The sequence below is a fragment of the Diospyros lotus genome, chromosome 3, assembly GCF_014633365.1.
Source record: "Diospyros lotus cultivar Yz01 chromosome 3, ASM1463336v1, whole genome shotgun sequence".
Taxonomy (NCBI): domain Eukaryota; kingdom Viridiplantae; phylum Streptophyta; class Magnoliopsida; order Ericales; family Ebenaceae; genus Diospyros; species Diospyros lotus.
The window spans coordinates 18,995,876-19,020,353 of record NC_068340.1 but is presented as its reverse complement, the minus strand read 5'-3'; the positions used below and the strand labels follow the sequence as shown (position 1 = coordinate 19,020,353).

The 24,478-nt window shown below is 35.6% G+C and overlaps 1 protein-coding gene across 2 annotated transcripts; it reads right to left on the bottom strand.

Annotated features, from left to right (window-relative positions):
- Nucleotides 1–4,542: 4,542 nt before the first annotated feature.
- Nucleotides 4,543–8,096, bottom strand: LOC127798400 (protein NSP-INTERACTING KINASE 1-like). Of its 2 annotated transcripts, none has more exons than XM_052331934.1 (11): nucleotides 7,744–8,096; nucleotides 7,525–7,657; nucleotides 7,307–7,378; nucleotides 7,018–7,161; nucleotides 6,861–6,932; nucleotides 6,697–6,756; nucleotides 6,487–6,584; nucleotides 6,194–6,343; nucleotides 5,766–6,107; nucleotides 5,282–5,661; nucleotides 4,543–5,199 (listed from the first exon to the last, which is right to left on the bottom strand). In XM_052331934.1, exons 1-11 carry the CDS (start codon nucleotides 7,844–7,846, stop codon nucleotides 4,879–4,881), a joined length of 1,875 nt encoding a protein of 624 aa, XP_052187894.1. In that variant the 5' UTR covers nucleotides 7,847–8,096; the 3' UTR covers nucleotides 4,543–4,878. The 2 variants fall into 2 exon arrangements, with proteins under 2 accessions (XP_052187894.1, XP_052187895.1); XM_052331935.1 differs by having other exon boundaries at nucleotides 7,525–7,633.
- Nucleotides 8,097–24,478: the final 16,382 nt, after the last annotated feature.

Here is a 24,478-nt window from a genome sequence, read left to right as displayed (position 1 = left end):
TGATACCCCTAGATTTTCTAACACTTCCACTACTGCCCACAAGTTCCATATTTTTCATTTCCCTCAGAAATTTCTGAAAAACTCGTCAATTCGACCTCTTTCGGATAGTTTACAAAATCTGTACTTTTGTTCGGATGTCCCTAATTGCGTGTTTTTGACTTCAAACCTTCGCGAATCTCTTGGTTTTATCAAATATTTCTTGTTTGGACAATTTTACCTTCATTGACTTGCTTGACATAGTCCCTCACCCTTCGGTTGCATTTTGAATATTACACGTAGGCCCGAAACTATAGTAAATACCAATTTTGATCTCGTAATTTCTGAAAATACTCTTAATATTAAATATTGGGTATTACAGTGATTGCTTTGAACATGAATAAAAAGTCTTCAAACTGAGTTTAAGGCGTTTTTATACTCCTTAGGGCGACCTTCTTTCCTTTTAAACTTTTCTATCCGTTAGACCTGGATAGTTGACTATTCAAAACCTTTAGTCAACTATTGTTGAATCATTAGTCGACTAATGAAAATCAATAGTCGACTTTCCTGAGGTTTAGTCGACTAATGAAAAATCACTTCTCAACCCAATTGACTAATGCTGCAAGAAAGAAAACATTTATGCAGAGATGCTCGATCTTTGCTTAGTCGACTAATGCTATATGGATAGTTGACTAATGAACTAAAAATGCTGAAAATAAGTTTTCTCCACTAAAAAATATTTGCAAAATGATTTAAATAAATAATCATACTTTATTTGAATTAATGCCATAAAAAATTATTAGTAAATAAAATTGGGGGTTAACGATTTGTACATAAATCAAAATTAGTCTTTTTGTTAATTATCAAAATCTTAAAATAAATATAATAATACAAGTTGGCTCAACACAATGATCTACCACTCTCGCCCCAACCCTCTACTATTTCTCTTATTTGGCCGAATCCCCTTTAATCCCCTCACTTCGTCCAATCGATTTCTCTGTTTTCAATCGTTGATTTTGCATTCAAACCTCTCAATAATGAAAACGAAACACCCATTAGTCGTGGGAAACCCTAGTTCGAATGAGCCATCTAACATCCAATGTCTTATGGATAACCCGCGCCACATGAAGCAATTCACATCCCTTTTCGAGTCACAAGACATCTTATTGGGTAGGTTTCTCAACATTTCTTTCCTTGAGTCCATTTGTTTCCCATACTTAGAAAATTTTCACAACTTTGGTTGGATGGATTTCATCACTTTACATAGGGATGCCTATGTTGATATCATTAGAGCATGTTATTCGAATGCTTCCAACATTTTTCACAATCATGCATCTGAAATCCGTTTTAAAACAAAAGTCTGTGGCAAGTCTTTTGAAGTTAACACCTCTCTAATTCGTAATATGTTTGGTATTCCAAATGGAGGTTTAGTAAATCAATCTTGGTCATTTAACTTTTTTGAAGCAACCCAAGTCATTTTTTGAAGACAAAACATTCACTCACTATATAGATTATGTGTCTCACAAGTATCTATGTGTAATCGTCTCCTTCACTTGATTTGCATTCATATTCTCATTCCTTGAAAGGGAAATTTTTCCAAAGTCACTAAAGAGGATCTTTGGCTCATGTATAACATTATCACTCGCCAACGTGTTGACTTTTGATTTATCATCCTAAACCAAATGATAGGTGTGTTTTCTAGTAAAAATAGGTGTCTCCCTTATCACATGGCCTTGAGCACCATATTAGACTCTAAGGTCAGTAACCTTAGAAATGTCAAAATATGTATCCATTAACCCCTCTCAATTTTTAAACTAAGCCTCCTTGGTACGCACGGGTTACAAAGAAGATGATGAGGGTAAATGGACCAAATCTAAGAAGAGAAAAGAAGTCCATATCTTTGAGGATGAGGACCACCAGCCTCCTTCTTTTCCATTACCGGTTCTCTCATCATACACCATGGCTAAGTCCTTTCAGTCACAGGATGATCTCATAGTACATGGATTGGCTGACCTCAAGTCTGAGGTCAACAACCTTCAAGCGGAGAAGATGAGGCTGCTTATGGAGATCGTTCTATCTTGCTTGTTGCCACCTGCATTGTCTTCTTCTCCACCGCCGCCATCCGAGTCCTAGATTTTCTTATGTTCACACATTATTGTACTTTTGTATGTTTTTCTCTTTGAATGAGTATGTTTTATATGGCTCTTATGTATTGAACTCTTGTATGATAAATGAATGTAATGCCTTTATCTATGGATTTCATATGCTTATTTCTCTTATGACTAACGGTTGCTTGATTGGCTATTTAAGGTCACATCATCTTAAGGGGGAGTGTTTTTGTTAAAATTTTGTTTTCCAAAAATCCTTTTTGAATTATGACAAAAAGGGGGAGAAATTGAGAAATTGATTTATTTTGTTGAGTTTTGTCATCATAAAAAAAGGGGAGATTGTTGGTTTGCTATTTGTTATGGTTTTGATGATGAAAAATGATATTGTTTTTATGTTGAAAAATAGTGTCTAAATGGTTCTTTATTTGGTGTGTCTATCTCATTTCATAAGCACCAAAATGAAAATCAATTTATCATGAAAATCAATTTCATCCAATACCAAAATCTTGTTCACAAAATTCTTGATTGCATTCGAAAAATCAAGTTTTTATGTTAAAAGAATCATTTATAATTGATTCATCGAAAATGGTCTTGAAGCACTTGAAAAATGAAACAATGTTTTTAAAATGCAAAGGCCAAGCTGTCAACTGACATTGATATTCGGTCAACTGCTTGAGCAATATTGTTGACCAACTACCCTAGCTAGTTGATTGGTCAAATGCATACTCTCGACTAAGTATGGTCGATTGCTATTACATGAAATTTGATCGACCGACTTCAACCTAGTCAACTAATTTTTCTATGCCTATCGATCGTTTCCTTAGAGTTTTCTCTAACCGATTGATGGTTTATTTACCATGTTAATCGTTTTCGTTGCGAATGTCTTTAACGACTAGTTTTGCAGATCATTTATGGCGACCAATGGCTCTATTAAGGGCTATTAAATTCAAGGGTATGCGAAACCTATAAATTCAAGCCTGATAGGTGCATTTGGAGGGTTAGAGAAACCATTACAAACTTCAAGTTCTACAATCTCATTCAAGTGCTTTTGTGATTTTAAATTTTCTCTCAAAAGTCTTTGCATATCATTCTTATCAATTGCTCAAACCTCTATGATTTATTTTTTTAGAAACAATAGTAATTGAGATAATTATCTCTCTAATCATCTCTTATTGTAAAATCATTGTACATTGCCTAGCAAGGTTGCTAGAGAGCCTGCTTTGATAAGTAAGAGATTGTATTCCTAGTTGTGATACTAGAAGGCCTACTTGGGATCAAATTGGAGGCTTTAGTGATTACTTTAAAATTTTTAGTGAGAACCTAAGGTAATAGATTGAGCCATTTGTATTGAGCCACTATAAATTGCTTATGTCCTTTTCGTATTTATTTTTCACTTCATTAATCTTCTTAAGCATCACTCTCAATCACCAACGTTTTTGCACTAAAACCTCATCAATTGTCTAAAATTCTTTAAGTTTAATCAAAATTTTAAAATCACTCAATTCAACCCCCTCCCCCTTGGATGTGTGGTGCCATCACATACACAATCTAACATATGTGAGTGCGAAGTGTGGCTTCAAGGAGCTAAAAGACTTGATTCTTAAGCATTCATGAATGTAATGTTTCAAATCATAAGATACCATTATTTATGCATGTAATGACCAGAATTGATGTTCGATTTGTAATTTTGTGTGTGTATATATATATATATACATATTGAAAATGGTGGGGGATTGTTGGGCATTTTCAAAATATGAAGTGTCAATTTTGTTTATCTTTATCTGATTAGATAATCTTTAAACTATTTTAACGATTTAAGTCAGGTTATCTCATCACATTATCTGATGAGATTAATTCTATCAGTTTTAATCAAATTTGAAATCATTCTAAACTTAAACTGATTAGATGATTTCCACTCTCCCTATAAATACAAATTATTTAGGTTTTTGTTTGTTACAAAAGACAAAAACCTAGGGTTTTCTATTAGTTTTGAAAATACAAAGGTTGTTCAGTTCTAACTTCACTGTTGCAAGGTGCAGAGTCAGGAGCTTCATTGTATCCCAAAAGATTTATGGATTCTCGTCACAATTCAGAGTCAGAGAGCAAATTAACCTTTAGGAAAGTGGCAATAGATTACACTCTCGTGGAAGCATTATTATCAGACTCTCTGTTCTAACAATTTTGGAAATTCAGCATTGCACTTGTTGGTTGAGCTGTTTATTTTAACGGGTTAGAAGATTTTTGGGTGAGCTTTTTGTTGCTTGGGGATGATGTTAATCCAAATATCACCTGTTCATTTTTCTGATTTAACATATTTGAATCCAAATATAACCTGCACCATGCTTAAAATATCAAACAGGAGCTGGAAACAGAAACAGAGATCCACGATGCTTGGCTATGAAGCCAATTTATAACAATTAACAGACCCTTGGAAACAAACTAAGCTTCCAGAAGATAATGGCCAGTGAGGAATGTTCCACAGTTTTTTTATATATAAATATATATATTCTAAAGAAGCAAGTCAATCTTCAACTCGTTTCTGTTTTGCCATAGAAGATTATTCTTACAACCTTGACCATCAGCAGATATCTTCACTCAAAGAAGAAGAAAAGACTTGTAAGATGTGACAGTAAAAAATGTCAGTATTCTTGATCAGCTTCTATACAGTCAGAGATGCCACCACTTTCCAGAGCTTGAATATGATGCTGTTATACAACAAACTGATCATTCCAACACCAAGACCTGATGCATACTTCCCTGACTTGTTTCTTGCGCAGAGAGAACTGCACCGAAATCACCGGGGTCCTGAGAGCTCCATGGCTTGGACGAGCAATGAGGAATCGTCTGTAAGATCAGAATATCGCTCTGAAGAAGAGAATTCATTGGCTCTGAACCTAGTTGCCTCGGCTCTCTGGGAAGCTTCCCATTTCTCTGCGAGTCCATCTCCTTCGAGCATCCGAACCACCTCAGACATCTTTGGTCTATGGCTTGGGAGATACTGGGTACATAGCAGAGCCACTTGAACCATTTCCTCAAGCTCAATCCTGTCATAGTTGTTCTTCAGGTCCTTATCAACCAATGTGTCAAGTCTCTTTTCCTGATGGATCTTCTTAACCTGCAATGGAAGCAACAATCGAACATTTGAGAAAAAATTTCTTCTAACATGCCCAAAGTAGGACATTTTCTGAGTTTCTCACCCAATCAAGCATAGCTCCTTTCTGGTTTGCTGTTTTCCCGAATTCAAGAGCTCTTTGGCCAGTGATCAGTTCTAGCAGAAGAATCCCAAACCCGAAAACGTCTGTTTTCTCTGATGACTGGCCTGTTGAGAGATACTCGGGAGCTATATGCCCGACAGTTCCTCTAACAGCCGTGGTGACATGAGAATCGCGGTGATCCAGAAGCTTCGCCAGCCCAAAATCTCCTACCACTGCCTCATAGTAATCGTCGAGCAATATATTTGCAGCCTTCACATCCCTGTGAATGATCTTGGGATCACACTGCTCATGCAGGTAAAGCAATCCCCTTGCAGCCCCCAAAGCAATTCTCTTCCTAGTACCCCAATCCAAGGCTGGCTTGGCTGCAACGAAACTAGAACTATGAATCTTTTTCACGAGCAAGATAAGAGGCGGATAAAAGGAAGGTATAGAATATATAGGATAGCAATCTCGATGGTTCTTTTACCTTTAAGGCGCGAAGCAACGCTTCCATTGGACATGTAGGGGTAAACCAAAAGCCTTTCGGTTCCTATCATACAGAAACCGTAGAGCCTGAGGAGGTTCCGGTGTACTGCTAGGCTAATCATCTCGACTTCAGTCTGAAACTGGATCTCCCCTCCACTTGCATTGCTATCTTTGAGCCTTTTCACGGCCACAACAGTCCCGTCTTGGAGGTACCCTTTGTAGACATTCCCAAAACCACCCTTCCCAATTATGTTCTTGCTGCTGAAGTTGTTGGTGGCAATCTGTAGTTCTCTGAACTGGAACCTCTTAAGGTTTCCAAGGGATAGTTCTTCATGATGGTGCTCTGAAATTTTAAAGAAACAATCACTTTAGTTCATGAATGAGACAGATCGCCAAAGAGTATATCCGGTTGAAGTTGTTTTCACTAACCGCTGAGATCAAAGAATATCTGCTGATTGTGTCGTTGCCTCCACCAGAGAAGAAATCCGAATCCAAGAATTAGTAGGCAGATACACCCGAGGCTTGATCCAAAGGCTAACGCGACTTTGTGATCTTTAGGCCTTCGAGGAGGCTGAGAATCTAGTGAAGCAAAGAAAACTATGGATTAGGGATATGATAAATGATGTCCAAAAATGCTAAAAATAGCCTCCTAAATCTGAAGATTTCGCATTCTCCAATTGAAGAAACTAGTAAGTGGAGATGTAGCTATTGCAGTTTCTTACTCTCTGCATTGCTGAAAGAGTAGGAAAGTGGCATTGCTGCTGTTCCATTGCAGTCTTGCTCTTTCCCAGTTGCACATATCACTGGATTCCCGAGAAGGCTGTGCCAATTAAAGAAAATAATCAACAAGAGCCAGCCATTTTTGTTCTATTCTCATCATAACTTCAAGGCAAAACAAATTTTGAAGGGGAGAAGAGAATCAAGACACTTACTTGTATGTTTTAGGAAGAAGCCTTGGTACAGGACCACTCAAATTGTTGAAAGACAAGTCCCTGGAACATGAACAAAGCACAGGAAATCTTGTCACAATTTTCTTTTTTTTAACTTTTGATGGTTTTTAAGTCCAAATATCAGTAAAGAATTTAAGGAGATTTACAGAAAGGCAAGCTGGGTCATGTTAGCCAACGACGAGGGAATTGGTCCCGAAAGGCTGTTGTTGTTTAGCCTCCTGATCAAAATTCAGGACGGAAATTTTAGAAACAGTTACAAAGCATTATGTGTTTTTGTGTTTGCGTAGATGTTTTTGTGCTTACAGGTATTGAAGGCTCTTCAGATGGGATAGATCAGAGGAAATTTCACCATTGAAGAAGTTGTTAGAAAGATCTAGTGTTTGCAGTTTCGGAAGCCTCCCAATCTCAGGGGGAATTGGCCCTGATATGTTGTTGTTCTGCAGCAGCCTATAAAACATAAAAATATTGTCAAATTTGTCATTTTTTTTTTTTTTAATGTTGAAGACCTTGGAAATGAAGTGAAAAAAACAAAAAACAAAAACCATAACCAAACAAGCCAATTAATGTTCTCTTTTCTTCTTCAGGCACTTACACAATCTGGAGGTTTGTCAAGTTCCCAATGCTGGGAGAAAGGCTCCCAGATAGATTCTGGCTTGGCGTTCCTCTGCAGCAACAACAGATTCAAGTTTAGAAACCAATCTTTGTCAGTTCATCTTTCGCTGGTAAAGCTAACTTTTCATTTTTGTTTTTGTCTCTCTGGCTGACGCCATGGCAGCAGGAAAATTCAAGTTATTTCCTTGTAAGACTTACAGGCCAATGACAAGCTTGTCAGGTGAACAAGTGACCATAGTCCAGCTACATGGATCAACTGCATCACCATCCCAATTATCCAGAACACCAAGTGGATCTTTCAGAGAACCTTTGATACCGATCAAAGCTTGCACTGGAATTACCAAAAACAAGAACCAGGCACTTGATGAATAGAGCTTATAGAAGGAGAAGAAGAAGAAGAAGAAGAAGTTCACATACCTTCAAAGTTGACACCTTTGGGGGAAAGGAGCGAACTTGCAGAAGCCCAGAAGCTGAATAAGGCCACAGAGAAGAAAATAGCCTCCTCTCTCCTCATTGCCATTGAGAGAGATAGTTAATTGCAGCTTCAATGGATTCAAATCCAAGCAGTTTTGCAAAAAGGTTCCTTCAATTCTTCTTCTTCTGGGTTTTGTTCAATCACAAGAATAAAGCCTGTGATCTGCTCATGCTTTTCATGCAGCTAGAAACTCACTCACAGCTTCAGTCAAGCTCTACCAAAAAAGGAAAAACTGGTGGGTTTTGGTGGCAAGGTGAGGAACTAGCATGCCTGCCACTTGTCTAGGAAAGTGAAGGGGAGAATATATATGAAAGCTAAGCCACATTAACCCAATCTAGATAAATTCAACTAAATTCCTTTAATCATGCATTGGCTTAGAAAAAGAAGCAAGGGGCCAGCCGGGGTGCCTACTGTCTAGGCTAGCTAGCTTTAGAATTTCTATGCTATTAATTCCTTTGAATTTAAAATGAAAAGCAACTTCAGTGCTGGTTGTTAAAATAGTTAATTATTATTAATTTATATATTAGGTGATTGAATCAAATGTGCTTTGCTTATATCCACGCACTTTACTTTTTCTTCTTGCTCTTTGCTTTGCTGAGCTCAGAGCTTCTTTTTAGCAATTAGTGTTGCCTCAGGGAATACAACATTATTCCCTGAGCTTCCAAGTCTTAAAATTTGCATTTTCCCAAAGTATGGATGTGTTATTACATGCATGCATACATACATACATACATACACACACACACATATATATATATATATATCTTGAATGCTAGGAACCACGGCATCCTCGTAAATGGAATTGTTTCTGTTTCGGACATTTTTGAACTCTAAAGGCCTCTTCAGTTTCAAAAATTATATATTTTTTAATTGTTTAATTTTAATTTTCTAATGAATTGTTGAATCTCTTATTAGAAAATAGGAAATTTAATTCTTTTTTTATTTTTTCAACTTTATACTAAGAATTGAAAATATAAAAAGTGATGTTTTCTAATTTTTTAGAAATAAATATTATTATTTTTTGATACATCATTTCCATGTAACCATACTTAACTATGTCATTTTTTATCATTAACATGTGTTTTGACTGATCAAAATGAGTTTTTAATTTGCTAAGTGAGCAAAATAAATTTTTATAATAACAATAATAATAATAATAATAATAATAATAATAATAATAAGGCTCTTCTTAAATATTAGAAAGCCACACACATTTGAATAATTAAAATAACCCTTGTCTTATTTATACTTATTACAAAACGATAACTCCTGTGAAGCAAAACCCATGTTTCATAAATGTGTCGTTACATACTTACATGCATATATACACAAACATGTGTGTGTGTTTATGTATGATGCGCATGCAATAATATGGAAGGGGGAAGGATGAGAATCTCGAAGGATACGTCGGCTCGAGATTGGTGATGGAAATAATATAATTGGATGGTTTGGGGTTGGCTCCTCTCCCTCTCCTCGTTCGTTCGATCGATCCATCCATCCATCTTTGTTGGTGAAATAATAATGTATGTACATATGAACTTACTTTTGCTTTTGTGCTGATTGCATGAGAGAGTCCTTCCTTGTGTTGGGGTTGGAGAGTTTTTGCTGTATTTATTATATATATTGATTGATTCAGAGAGAGAGAGAGAGAGAGAGTGAGTCTTCACAATTGCAGTCAAACAGTCATCAAGAAGAGAAGAGACAGTCCAACCAATGAAACATGAAAGCAGGCTGCTTGCTGCTTTTTAAAGCAAAAGCTGCTGCTGTTTCATCAAAGCTGGGTCCATTGTTTCATGTCATCTACCCCACAATATATAGTACATCCGTTACAAGTTACTCCGCAATAGCCAATATATAAAGTTATATTTGGACAGAATATTCAATACCCATCATCTTAATTTCTTTTATAATTGAGATTGTAGTGATTAGAATTTAGTATAAGTAACACAAGTCTATGGTACTCTTAAGTTGAGATAGAGAAAAGGGCAAAAAAAAACAAGTTGAAGGTTATTAGTCTCGGTGCTCGCTATTATAAATATTAGTACAAATAAATTGAGCAGCTTATAGTGTTGTAAAATTGATTTTGAGCTTATTTATATTCACATGGCGTACGTCATGCAGTTGTGATTCGCCTATGTCCTATAATACTGTACCAATACCCTATTTAAGGGACTATTGGCAAATCTCCTCTACTATGGTTTTATCTACGTCACCACCTAATTAAGCAACACAAAGTGATCGAAAAATCTTGCACTTTGCCATTTAATACATTTAGCTGATTTCGTACTCGTACTTAAATTCCTTTACTTATAGCATGAGAAGATCTAAATATTGACAGGTTAATTCTGAATTTTAGATGAGAGACAAGAGAAAAAAAATTAAAACAAATTAAAGAGGCGAAGTGGAAGGGATGGTGGGGTCAATTTAGAACAAGAATCATAAGATCCAAACCAAAGGAAGGAAGCCCAGTTAGGGAGATAGCCTTTGTGCATGCATACATATACACGTGCAGTGTGAACCACATGATTGCCTTTGACCTTCATCATAAGCCACTTTTTTGGGGGCCAAAGCCATGATTATCATGATTATCAATCAAACAAAACGGATCAAATGGCTGTCAATTAGACCAACTTAAGTTCATCATCATCATGGCTGATGAGCCCTTCGTGTTCCATTCATTACATTTACAGAGAGGGAGCCTAAGTAAGACAGAGCGGGTGTGGCTTCCTTCCAAGGGTCCCCCACATGTATATCTCACATCAATATCCATTGTTATGCATAATTTATAAAATTTAGATGTTAATTAGAAGCAGAATGAATTATTTTATTTTAGAGGAATTTTATAATGAGGCAGCTGGATATGGATCTTGGAAAGGCATGCAAGGTATCAGTTCCAACCACTACAAGCAAAGCAGAGAATAGGTAGCAGAGAAGGTGGAAGAATTGTCAGCAATTAAAGCAATTTTAGGTGATTGGATTGGATTGGATATATATATATATATATATATGTTTCTCAGAATTGCCAGGTTCTTGTTGTAATACTATTACTACTAGTGGACTGAGAGGAGTGACTATTATTGTCCTTCCCCTTCACAGCCAGGTGATGGTGGGATTGTTTCAGATATCAGATGGATTTTTTTTTTTAATATAAATAAATAAAGTATTAAAAATTCAACTTTTATTTTATTTTTAATTTTATTAATTTATCATCCAACTTTTCATTTAATTTTAATCTTGTTAGTGTTCCATTTTATTATTAGTTGTTAACATGACATGTTATGTCTGATGACTAGTGGGTGAGATGGCAAGAATTTGTCACTTAAAAGTGATTAAGAATTACACAAATCTTGAATAGATGGCAAGAAATTTACACATCAATCAAAAGTGTGCAGTTTTGCTATCTCAATCATCTTGCCACCTCATCAAGCAAAATCATTTAACATATCCTATCAAAAAAAATTCAAATTCTCAAACCCAAAGAATTTGGGTTTAAGATGAACAAACTTAGAGTTTTTAAATTCGAGACAAACAAAGCTAAATTTCATTCACTCTTCGAAATCAAATTGATCAGTTGAGTTTGTTTGAATATGAGAGAGAAAGAGAGAGAATCATACTTTTTTTCGATAATTCATCTTCATCTCATAAATTCATCTTCATGATAAATGAAACAATCTGGGTTTGAAGCATCTTGAACCCAAATGAGAGAGAGGGAGAGAGAGAGAGAGAAAGAGCTTGTTTCCCTTTAGCAAGAATGGTTATAGGCAACCTAGATTTGATTTGTTTTGTTAGAAGTATAAATAAACGAGAAAAAATGAAGTAAGATGGAAATGAGAGAGAAAAAATAGATGGGGAGATATAAATGAGGGTATTTGATCATTTATAAAATATTAATTATAATTTTTAAATAGAGAAGGAAAATTGACGTAAAATCATAAAAATTAAGAAAGTTTGGTGTCATTCTTTAAAGGTTATAGGTAGTTAATGCAATTTAGAGAAACTTCAAGGGTGATATATGAATTTTTTTAATACTCTAATCAAATGTTTCTTTTTTTTTTTTTTAACTATACGGTTGGACTATAGTTTCTACTTCTTATTATTAGCATTATTACTTCCTTGTCTATTATGGTCTTTTTAAACTTCATTTCAAGCCATTTAGGAATCGCCACTAATGAAGTCTTTTAAAAGGAGGGGCAGATGGAACCAAAAGACGGTCAAAACAAGTGGAGAGTAGGGACAAAATTGACTATATATCCAAATGAATTAAATTAGATGAGCATTCAAGTGGGTGGGGGGGTGGCCAAATGAGTGGCAAATAATTGTTGTTTTTCTTCCATTTGGACTTGGGATGGATGGAAGAGGTGATCAGCTTCTTCCTGCAGATTGAACGATTAGTACCAGTGATCTGAAATGATGCATGGTTTAACATCTGTCTCTTTGAAAGGCAAACCCATTATTGAGCATCCAATATACTAGACACTTCCCTTCTCCCCCCCGCCCCCCCAAGTCTCCCTCCATCACCACCATCCATCATCAACCCATCCCCTCCGGTGCATATATAGTAGCTAATCTGTGACCAAATCCACAAGATTATTAAGCGTATATCCCTGAGTCTCTATTCAGCACACGTTCGATGATAATGATTATGAGTTGAGTCTCTATATTAATTCTCTCTCTCTCTCTCTCTCCCTCTCTCTCTCTCTCACACACACACACACATGTATTGTAAAGATAAAAATTATGCAACTATATAGCCAAAATGGGCATCTGATCATCTTTACACACAAATTCAGAGAGGATAAATGGAGTCCATGCAACTTCTAATGGATGGATCTATGAAAAGGCATAATTTCGTTATTTGTTTCTTATTCTAATTTGGTGCATGGTATCAGTTACAAGCATTAATAATTAAGCTCGATCTCTCAACAAGCAAAGACGGAGCATATAAATATTCCTTTTCCATAGTGGTACCCCCAAAGCTTAGGATGCCTCTCACTCACAGCCTATGCTTTTCCCCTTCCCTTTTTTATATTGCAATGCATATATATTCTCATCCCCCCAGTTAAAGTTAGAATGCACGGTCCTCTCTCTCTCTCTCTCTCTCTCTCTCTCTCTCTCTCTCTCTCTCTGTATATATATATATATATATACGCGCGCGCACACACACACACACATATATATAACTGATGAAATTGCTGGTAAAGAAAAAGGGTGATCAGTAATTGAAATTTGGACAGCTTTGTACACAATGTTCCAAAATACAAACATTATGTTAAAGGGACAATTTTATGAGACAAAGGGGTCCTACCCACATCTTGACATGCAGGATTTTGAACCCTTGAAAGCTCCCCATTACAACTGTTGATTCACATAAAATGATCCTCTGCTGCTTTGTCCCCAAGAAGCAAAAATCTGCTGCTCTCTCTTTGCAATTTTGCTTACCTTTTGATCTCCTCTTATCGTGTCCTCGTCTACTTTTTTTCTTTCTTTAATTTCTTCTCTTTCTTAATTTCTCAGTGGATTCATCTCGGCCGACTCTTGTGAGTATATATATGAATGAAGTTCTCACTGTTTAAAGCAAATCAATCATGTTCACACTTGCACAATCTTTACCAGTTGTTTGATATAACGCCTTTAGAAGCATTAGGGAAAGAAAGTGGGGGAATCCGATTGCCTGGAAATAAAGTGGAGATTAAAGAAACATAAGCAGACAAACTTGATGTGCCACTAATTAAGTTCGAGCACTGTTGAGTGAAAGTTAATCACTAAATTATTGCCGATATAAAGTGATGTTGGCTGGCATCCATCCATACATATTGGGCTCCCTTTCTATTGCCGATATTGATGTTTAACACAAACATTGTCTCATATGGATTTGTTAATGGGTCTTGACTCGGACGTTTTATATATATATACATATATATATATATTAATTTTGGCTTACATGGTTTCACTTGAGTTAAGAGTTAAGCACCAATAATGGAGGAAATCATTTGCAGACATGGATTCATATAAACACACACACACGCGCACATATATATATGGATGTATGTATATGTGCATGCATGTAATACACACTATTGAAATAAAATTAAGAAAAATACAAAAACTAAGATTTGACTTCAACGTCTATTTTCCCCTACAGCAAAAAACAAAATCTACTTTCACAATCCCGTAACAATCAGATAATTCACGGATATATAGTTGGATTAATTAGCAATAGGATAATTCACGGATGTATAGTTTTACATAAGAAGTTATACCCTCTCATGATAGTAAATAGTTGCACTGGTAATAAATCTCTGAGATCTTGAGTTTGATTGTTATAGACTTCATTTAAGTCTCACAAAACTATTGCCTTATTTTGGTAAGTTTAAAAAAGAATAAACTAGTAAAGTTGTCACGAAAACTTAACAAGTTATTAAAAAAAATTTTGGTTGACGCTTAATTAAATGTGTTTGACCTTGCAAATTTAAACAAAGTTGTCAACCTCATCATACTTAAGCTTATGAGTGAGATCGCCGGTTAAGCAAGATCAATTAGACCATTAGTGTTTTTAAAATTCTAGCTTATCATTATATTTAGCAAAACAAACTATATATATATACATATATATATATGTTCTCAGGTTCCGTATTCGAGACCTGGCCAGAAGATAGTTTAGCAGGTAAGGAGCGACCCAAAAAATAAAAAATACTTGCGGCCCTCATGTTTACGGTTGTGCTAGGAGTCGAGACTTGTCTGTTAAATTCCCTAATTTATCTCTTCTGCTGAAATCGTGGAGCTGAATAGTGGGAGCGCTCGCGATGGTGCATTAAAAAAAATATATATATATATTTTTATATGAATAAAATTAGAAACCGTCTCCATTAACTGGTTATACATATTTAATTATGGAACAAATTTTCAACACTGATAAGTCCCGCCAAAGCTAATTTAATAGCCTTGTAAGTGAATTCTCCTAGGGTGATGAGAATGAACCACCATAATTGATTTGAATCCAAAACTTGCTTTATTAATGCATATTGGAAAAGTTTAAATACACAAGGGAAAAACAATTTTTCCTAAACTTCTGACCTTAACTACTGAAAATAAGGACTTCAACTACTACTAGAAAAATAATAGTTAAGAGCATCTCCAAAGAAAGTTGTTATTTTGAGGTGCTAAATTATCAATTTGTAATCTTAAATAATGTTATGACACTTTTAAATTCTACATCTGTTCCAACGGCATGTTACAAATAAAGGTGTTATTTTAATATTTTAATATTTTTTATTAAAAATATAATTAAAAATTAAAATTCTAACAATTAAACTAAAATAATTGTTACTGTAACTCCCCAAACACCTCCTAAATATTTATAATTGATTAATTAATATATATATAATACATACCTCCACCTCTCCCCTCTAGAACCTTTTTCTTTGTGCTTCTCTTGCTCCTACCCCTCACGGCTCGCCCTCGCAGGTTGTCGCCTCTCCTTCGCAGGTTGTTGCCTCTACCTCGTTTTCTTCTCACTCAGTATTGCTCGCTCTCGCCTTCTTCTTGGTCCGTCGCTCGCCTTCTCGGCCTAGGCCTCGCTCTCGCCGGCTTCGGCCCTTCGTTGCTCGCTGCCTCACTGGTCGATCGCTACCTCTGGTTCTCTTTTACTCTGTCTCGTCTCCCCGGTTTCAGGTATATATATATATATATATATAGAGAGAGAGAGAGAGAAAATGTCAAATATAGCCATTATATTTTTAACCATTGGCAAATGCAACCTCTATTTTTCTCTCTCTAGGAATTGTAAAAATGGCACCGAAAAAGCGAGAATGCCATTTTACAACTCTATATGTCACTTCCGTTGGAGTAAAAATTTTGTATTCTAGGATGCCTTTTCGACAATTACGAGGATGGCACCTTGGATGGCAACTCTCATTGGAGTTGCTCTAGCAATATTGGACCAAGTCTTCCAGCGATTATATGTCGGCAAATCCCCTGCATGTGACATTCCATGAACCACGTCCCCTACATGTGTCATGCCACGAACCTTGGATTCTTGATAGGAACACGTAGCAATCTTCTTGGCTTATCAATACCCCCTTCTTTCACTGGAACCTTGTCCTCAAGGTCCATGTTAATGAACTTATCTTGAGAGTCCTGAGTGTTTTCCCAAGTGGCATCGTCCATAGGTAAACCTTTCCATTTGACAAGAGTTTCTTCAACAAAAACCCAACGTGTATCCAAGATGGCTTCGGGTTCCATAATAATGCCATCATCATCATCCACAAGAGGCAAGTTAGTAGTAGCAACAATGGACTCTCCTAATTTCTTTTTCAGCAAGGAAACATATGGAAAATCGGATGAATTTGAGAGCCTTCTAAAAGCTTTATTTTATATGCCACCTTACCAATCATTTGCTCAATTTGATAAAGACCATAGAATCGGCTTGCCAATTTCTGAGATGGTCATCTAAAGACTATTTGTTGCCAATAAGGATGGAGTTTAAGAAAAACCAGATCGCCCACTTGGTACTCAACGTCTCGCCGTTTCGAGTCAACTACCTGCTTCATTCGATTGTTAGCAGCATGTACATTTTCCTTGAGCTGGCGTAGTAATTCATCTCGCGATGCGAGCTGCTAATCAACTTCATTAACAAGAGATATGCCACTCAAATAGTGTGGGATGCTTTGTGGAAGGCGCCCATATAAAGCTTGAAAGGGGGTCATACCCGTGGCCGTGGACGTGTGGAATACTATATTATACCAGAATTCTGCCCGCAAAAGAAAAGTGCTCTATTTGCGTAGATATTGTTCGACACACCTATTGACAACTTCAAACTGTCCATCCGTTTGTGGGTGGTAGGCGGAACTCATTTTTAGCTGTGTGCCTGACATCTTGAAGAACTCACGCCAGAAAAGGCTAATGAATACTAGATCTCGGTCACTAATGATGGACTTGGACATTCCATGAAGCTTCACTACGCCGTCTACAAATTTTTCAGCAACCATTTTTGCAATAAAGAGATGAGCCAAGGATAAAAAGTGTGCCGATCCACAACCACAAGGATGGTGTTCTTCCCATTGGATGATGGTAGTTCTTTGATGAAGTCCATTGTAACGTCATCCCAGATGGTTATATCCATAACGACGGAAGGTGTTCGGCTTGGACGGCAATGTGAAGGTTGACAACGGCGACGGGTACGGGGTCTGTGAGGCTGTCAGTGTCTCTCTCTCTCGAAGCAAGCTATCGGGTGTGATGCTCAAGAAAGAAGAAAGGCAAGGCAAGGCAAATGTTGAATAGACCGGGCCGACAATACAGAAGGCAGCAGGAAGCAACACGGGTCGGTTCGGTTATTTGGGTTTTTTTTCCCAAATAATCGAACCGAACCGAATATCCGAATTTTTTGCAAACCACTAACCGAACCCGAACTGCCCACTATGAAAAATCGTACCGAATCGACCGAACAGATCAATTCGATTTGGTTTAATCGTTTAACCGATTTTATGCTCACCCCTACTTGACATGGAATGGACAATGGTTGTGAGAGTCCTGCAAGTGCTAGAGTTTCTGACTTGACTAGTTGACATATATCACAAGAAGAGACATAGTCATGTACTACCCGATACATAGATGGCCTGTAGAATTGTTGGGCAAGCCATTTGTATGTTCGTAACAGTCCTACGTGTCCACCCATCGGAGAATCATGAAATTCTCGCAAGAGACGCTTGACTATGAGGTACCACCACTCGATTTTTATAGTACACCAGTCCATCTCGCCATGTGTAAGGGGCACCTGGTTTTTCAGTTGCCGATTTGCCTATTTTCTTCATGTAAGGATGGCCAACAGCCTCTGTTTTAAGCTCATTCCATATATTTGCCTGGAAAACAAATAGAGCATCAAGACTAGGGTTGTCTGCCACTCTTGGCGTCAGCTGCTGAATTCTCTTGACCTGGTTTGTAAATGATTTTATAGTTGTATCCAAGCAACTTGGCCACCCATTTTTGTTGTTCTGGCATTGCTATGCGTTGCTCCAATAAATATTTGAGGCTGCGTTGATCCGTCTGGATATAGAATTTTCGTCCCTACAAATATGGCCTCCAAGTTCTAATGGCTTAAACAATGGCCAAAATCTCTCTAGCATATGTAGACCATGACTATTTGGACACCCCCAAGGCTCAACACATGAAGGCAATGGGCTTTCGTTGTTGGGTTAGAACCGCACCAATTCCCTCCCCTGAAGCATCAAACTCAATAACAAAAGGCTCGTTAAAGTTAGGCAGAGCTCTTGGTCCTTAAGGTATAGCCACGGGCCTAAAATTAATTTTTTTTAATTTCAATAAATATTTTTAATTAATAATTTTATTAAAAAATATATATTTGATAAATATAATAAATTATGTTTGAGATTAATAATAAATGTAAGTGACAAGATATAGAAAAAATAAATAAAATAAGGAATAAAATAATTTATAGTGATTCGGTGTCTTCACACACATTTAGTCTACTCTCCCAAAGTCTAACCATCTTTGGGGTTCCACTAAATCAATTTCACCAATATTTTCACACTAATTTACCTTAGAAACTAGATATACACCTAGATTGCAATAAATTCTAAGCAACAACTACACCAAGATTTATATCCTAACTTATCTTGAAAACTAGATTTACCTAAATTTTAACGGTTCTAGAAAACATATACAATTCTCAATAATAATTTAAATATTTACAAATAATTTGTCCACACTTGGACACAAATAAACAATTAAGAACAAATTATATAAGGTAATAATATTTAAATAAATAAATAAATTTATAATCTCAAACGGAGAAGTTCGGATTTGTCGTAAATGACTTTGAAAAAATTTTCCCTTCTTACCCTATGGCTCTTTGGTAGATGTGCAATAATATTTCGAAAACCTCGGATTGTTTGGATGCTTTACTTGAGAGCTTTCGAGTGCTTTGAATATCAATGGAAACACTTGGATACTAAAAAAATGAGTTTATGGGGGTATTTATAGGCATTTTAGTCACATTTTCAATAATAAAAAATCTAACCGTTATAATAGGAAAACTTAAAAATATAAATTAAAATTAATATTTGCACCAATATAACCAAGTAGCCTTGTAGATCAACTAGTAAAGGAAAGCTTTGGAAGGTTGGAAGTCTTGGGCAGAACATGGGAGGTGTTGTTGGTTTGCTATATTCTTTTGTGTGATTCATAGTTAGAAAAATATTTTATAAATTAATTTAAAATATATTTAAAAAAGATTTATAATAAAAATAATATTTTTGATAATACATATGTTATGAAAAAATTTAATAAATTAATCTTTAAAAAATATTTTTAATAGAAACTAATATTTTTGGTAATGCATAAATTAAGAAAATATTTTACAAATTAATCTAAAAATATTTTTAATAGTAAATAATATTTTTAGTAATACATATACTATGAAAATATTTTATGAATTAATCTAAAAAATATTTTGGACCGTTCGAGCCCAATCTTGGCCCTCTCTCTCGGCCCAATCTTGGCCTTCTCTCTCAGCCCATCTCTTGATCTTGCGCCAGTCTGCCGCAACATCATTGCAACCTCCACTGGGTATCCGCGCGGCTGTCTCAAATCTCATCTTCATTAATGGCGGATCTCATCTATATGAATGAGAGTCCGGTCGCCACCATGCTACAATCTGGGAATCTTCACCGGCACGGAATAGTCAGTCCCATCACCTGCAGACGCATGACGCATGCATGCAGGAGGATGTCTCCTCCTTCTATATCAACTAGCTCTTTTCAGAACTAAAGTATGTTCTGCCCTCTGACTTACTGATACGCTGCTCATTTCCTTACTCTTACTCACTCGAGTGTCGGAGTGCTTGCAAGTGTCAGCCGCCCCCCGGGCGGACCCGTCGCCAGAAGAACTTATTTAAAAATATTTTTAATAGAAAATAATATTTTTAGTAATATATATGCTATAAAAAAATATTTTATAAATTAATCAAAAATAATTCGGTACTACAATTAATATTTTCAAGAAAAATACTGTTTTTGTTAATAACTAAAAATACTATATTTTGTATATTAAGAATTCTCTTTTTGTTAATCATCAAAACTTAATTAACATAAGTAAGTTGACTCAACATTCTCCCTCTTTTTTATAATGACAAAAATATGATTTATGAGGTGATTAATTTTAAAAATATTTTTGAACTCCTTCTTAATTTTATACTATAAGCTCCTCATTTCAAAAATATTAATAGTATCAAAATGTTTTAGATGTAGCTTAGATAAAATAATTTTTAGGAGTTTTAAGGACCAAACTTGATTGTCAAATCTAATTGCCTTGATTGCACCTGCTTACCTTGAATGCTTAGACTGATTTTCTATCTCTCAGATATACAATTGTCTCTCATACAAAATCTCTCAATCATAAAAATTATCATACATTCTTCTCCCCATACAAAAATATTTACAAATTAAAATTACAACTCACTCTCATACTTAAAATCTCATTCTTCTCTCATTTTTATCATAATAAAAAAGACATGTTAGTGGAGAAAATAAAAATATAAACAATAGAGTCCGTGAGAGACATTTACCAAGTATAATCCACATAAAAAATATAATGAAAATATGAAAGATCATTTTAGCTAGAATGATAAACAAACAATGATTACAACTCATCTGTCAAAGAATTAAGTTCTAACCATTCCAACCACAAATCCAAGGTTACACATCTAAGAAAACAATCATAGAATATTTAAGGGGTATAATATCATTACAAAATCCACAAAACAATAATCTAATTCACCCACGTTGATAGCTTTGGATTTCACTGATACTCAGTGCTGATGATGGTTGCCGAACACGACAAATCCAAGTTCATCGATATCACCTCGGAATGGCCACCGGTTGCTGCTAGTTTCGGCATGATAATGTTGCGAATAAGCCTCTTGGAAATAAAGAAACGAGATATTTTCTTCTAGAATGATTGGGTTTTCAAAACTTCAGATAAGGTTTGGATCATCCACGAGTAATGATTCATTTTCATAATATGGGATGTGTCCAAAATTCTAGACAAAGCTCAATCTAGTTCTGGAATAGGGTTTGAATTAGTTTCTGGGTGAAACCAATTTTGAACATCTTGAGGGTTTGGACAAGAGTTTATAAATAGTAATTCCTTCAATAAAGCTAGATGAACTTACAGATCAATAACCTATTGTTGGAGGGCAAAAATGTAGGATACATAGCCTTAAATGGGATCTTGAAGCCTAGTTGAGCTTTATACGATACTGTAACAGTAACCCCATATCGGTCACTTACCAGAAGCTGGGCCAAGAGGTTGGAGGCATTACTGGCACCAAAAACCTTATGGATAGCTACAAAATGAGTAGGTCCTTCGTCATGGCAGAAGCAAGGAGCAAAGACACACCATTGGTACATTTTCTTCTCAAGAACTTACAGGCATCGCATGGAAAACTAGATCCTAGCATGATCTTCCAATTGTTTTAGATGTTTCTAATCAGTGACTTATTGTTATTTTCAAGGTTTTGATTAACAGAAGCGAGAAGGCGAGGGTGAGGGTGAAGGGCAACAGATTTAAAGGTCAGATCTGGTCATGATAGGGAAGAAGTTGGCAAGCTCATAGGGGGCCAAGGATAATGGCAGGGGTTGAAGGTGACACAATGGAAAAGAAACAAAAACAAGATCAAACATAAAAAAAAAAAAAAAGAAACAAAAATGCAAATGAAATGGAGCTCACCATGAAGACGAATGAGGGAGACTCAGGACACTGAGAAAGCAAACAAATGAACAAGAGGGTTTCAAAGAGGAGGGTAAGATACGAGATACACAAAGGAACAACAAATAACAAGAAAAAAATAAAAAAAAAATATAAAAACTCATCGCAGATCCGATCGGTGAGACAACAGAGAGGTGGCGACGAACGAGGAAGATGCCGGAGATGAAGATATTTGAGGGAGAGGGGTGTCGAGAGGGTTCAAATGAAGAGAAGTGAGGAGGCGAAGATGGAGACGAGGCGGCGAACGAGGGAGATGCCAGAGATGAAGAGATTTGAGGGAGATGGGTGTCGAAAGGGTTCGAATGAGAGATAAGTGAGGAGGCAAAGACGACCGTCCTTATCTGGGTCAGCCCCTTTTTTTATTTTTTTCTAAGAACAAAAATGAAATTTGCACAAGAAATTTTTCCATTTCAATATTCTAAACTACCCAAAGGGATTTATTATCCCTAATTAAATCGATCATCTGAAAGGGGTTTTGTAAAAATGTCAACTAATTGCAAATCGGTTGGGATAAATTTGAGAGATATTTCTTGGTTTTGAACATGGTCCCTTAGGAGAGGGTCCTCAAACCCAGGGGGTTGAATTACATACACTTCTTCATTTATATAACCATTTAGAAATGCATTATTCACATCCATTTGATATAACATGAAATTCATGTGAGAGGCAAAGGGTAAAAGCATCCTAATTGCTTCTAACCTAGTTACGAGGGCATATGATTCTTCAAAATCGATACCTTCCTTTTGGTAGTATCCTTTGGTTACAAGCCTTGCCTTGTTTCTTATTATATTTCCATTTTCATCTAATTTATTCTTGAAAACCCACTTGGTTCCTATTATAGATTTATCCTTAGGTCTAGGAACTAATTCTCATACTTCATTTCTTTTGAATTGATCTAATTCTTCTTGCATAGCTTTGATCCAAAATTCATCTTCTAAGGCTTGGTCTATGCAAGTTGGGTCAACTTTAGATATGAAGGCTACATTGTTGCAATATTGATGCAAGAATGCTCTAGTCTTTACACCTTGACTCAGTTCTCCAATTATTTGATCTATTGGATGATCTTGCACAAATTTATAACTATTGAGAAGTTTACCTAAATCATCCTTATCTAATGGTTTCTCTTGATTTTGTGATTGAGAACTTGATGGTTCATTTTTAGATTCCTTTTGCATATTTAATTTCTCAATCTCCTTGGATGGATCTATTGTTGTCGTTTCCTCTTCATCTTCGATTCTTATATTTGACTTAGGAGTCTCATTGAATTTTACATGTATGGATTCTTCCAAGGTATTTGTTCTAATATTGTAGATTCTATAAGCCTTACTAGTATTTGAATATCCAAGAAAGATTCCTTGGTTAGTTTTAGCCTCAAATTTTCCTACGTTGTCATTTGTGTTCGAGATAAAACATTTATATCCAAAGGCTCTAAAATAGGATACGTTAGGCTTTTTCTCATAGTATAATTCAAATGGTGTTTTCTTAATGCCTTGTCTTAGATTAAACCTATTTAGGATATAACAAGCGGTGTTGATCGCTTCGGCACAAAAATACGTTGGCAAGTTATTCTACAAAAGCATGGTTCTAGCCATCTCTTGAAGAATCCTATTTCTTCTTTCAACAACACTATTTTGTTGTGGGGTTCTAAGTGTGGCAAATTGATGAATAATACCATTTGCTTCACAAAACTCCTTAAAATGTCTATTCTCAAATTTCCCACCATGATCGCTTCTAATAGCGACAATTCTATCATCTTGCTCTCTTTCAACTCTTTTACCTAGTTTGACAAAATTTTGAAAAGCTCCATCCTTTAATGCTAAGAACATAACCCATGTAAACCTAGAAAAGTCATCTACTACAACATATGCATAAAATTTTCTACCGTAACTTCTAGTTTGAGTGGGTCCAAATAAGTCCATGTGTAAGAGTTGTAGAGGTTTACTAGTTGATATTTCACTCTTAGATTTAAAGGAAGCTCTAGTTTGATTTCCTTGGCAACAAACATTACAAGATATTTTTTCATTGAACTTTATCTTAGTGAGACCTATAACTAAATCTTTATTAGTTATTTTTCTGATTAAGTCCAGATTAACATGACATAATCTTCTATGCCATAAGAGAATATTCTCATTCTTTATTATTAGGCATTATTTCTAGTAGGTGACAGACATTCCTTCTTCGGGAATGGGATTTATAGATCTCTTTCATTAGTCATGTGCTGTGAGCATCCACTATCCATATACCATTTGCTTCACATTGTGGTCCTCATGCATATCTACATATTTGATAAGATCATGTTTTAGGTTTGGACACCTATCTATAGACAGGTCCCTTGAATCTTTCTTCATTGGGATCAAATGATTTAATTATTTTTGATGAATGTGGATGAAGAACAACATTTACAATTTTGTGATCTAACTCATTTATTGTTTGTATCACCCCTTTAGGTATCCACATTTGTACTATGTTGTTTCTCTTAGGTTGGAGTCTCCATCTAGGTTGTTTCCATTCTCTCTTAGGTGTTTTGTACCTTGGTTTGAGTTTTGAATTTTTCTTTGAAATTAATGTTACTAAAATTTTCTCTATTGCATTCTTTTCTACTAATAGTTTATTATTTTGAGTTTTTAATATTTTGTTTTCCTCTTGAAGATTAGTTAATTGATCTTTTAATTTATCTTCATTCTTTTTGTTGAGTTCTTGTGATTTTTCTTCTAAAGACATTATTTCACCCTTTAATTTTTCATTTTCTTCTTTGTGATTTTTCTTGATGGTTTCTACTTCTTTCTTAATATGTTAATATTTTATGTAAAGTTCTTTGTATGTCTTTTATAATTCTTCTAACTCCATATCTTTTTCTTCTTCTTCTTCTTCTTCTTCTTCTTCTTCTTCTCTTAT

Coding starts and splice junctions, on each gene's coding strand:
- LOC127798400 (XM_052331934.1), bottom strand. CDS start 7,846: ATGGCAATGAGGAGAGAGGAGGCTATTTTCTTCTCTGTGGCCTTATTC. Junction 7,162..7,306: donor TTGACAAACCTCCAGATTGT/GTAAGTGCCTGA, acceptor TATGTTTTATAG/GCTGCTGCAGAACAACAACA. Junction 6,108..6,193: donor GATATTCTTTGATCTCAGCG/GTTAGTGAAAAC, acceptor TTAAAATTTCAG/AGCACCATCATGAAGAACTA.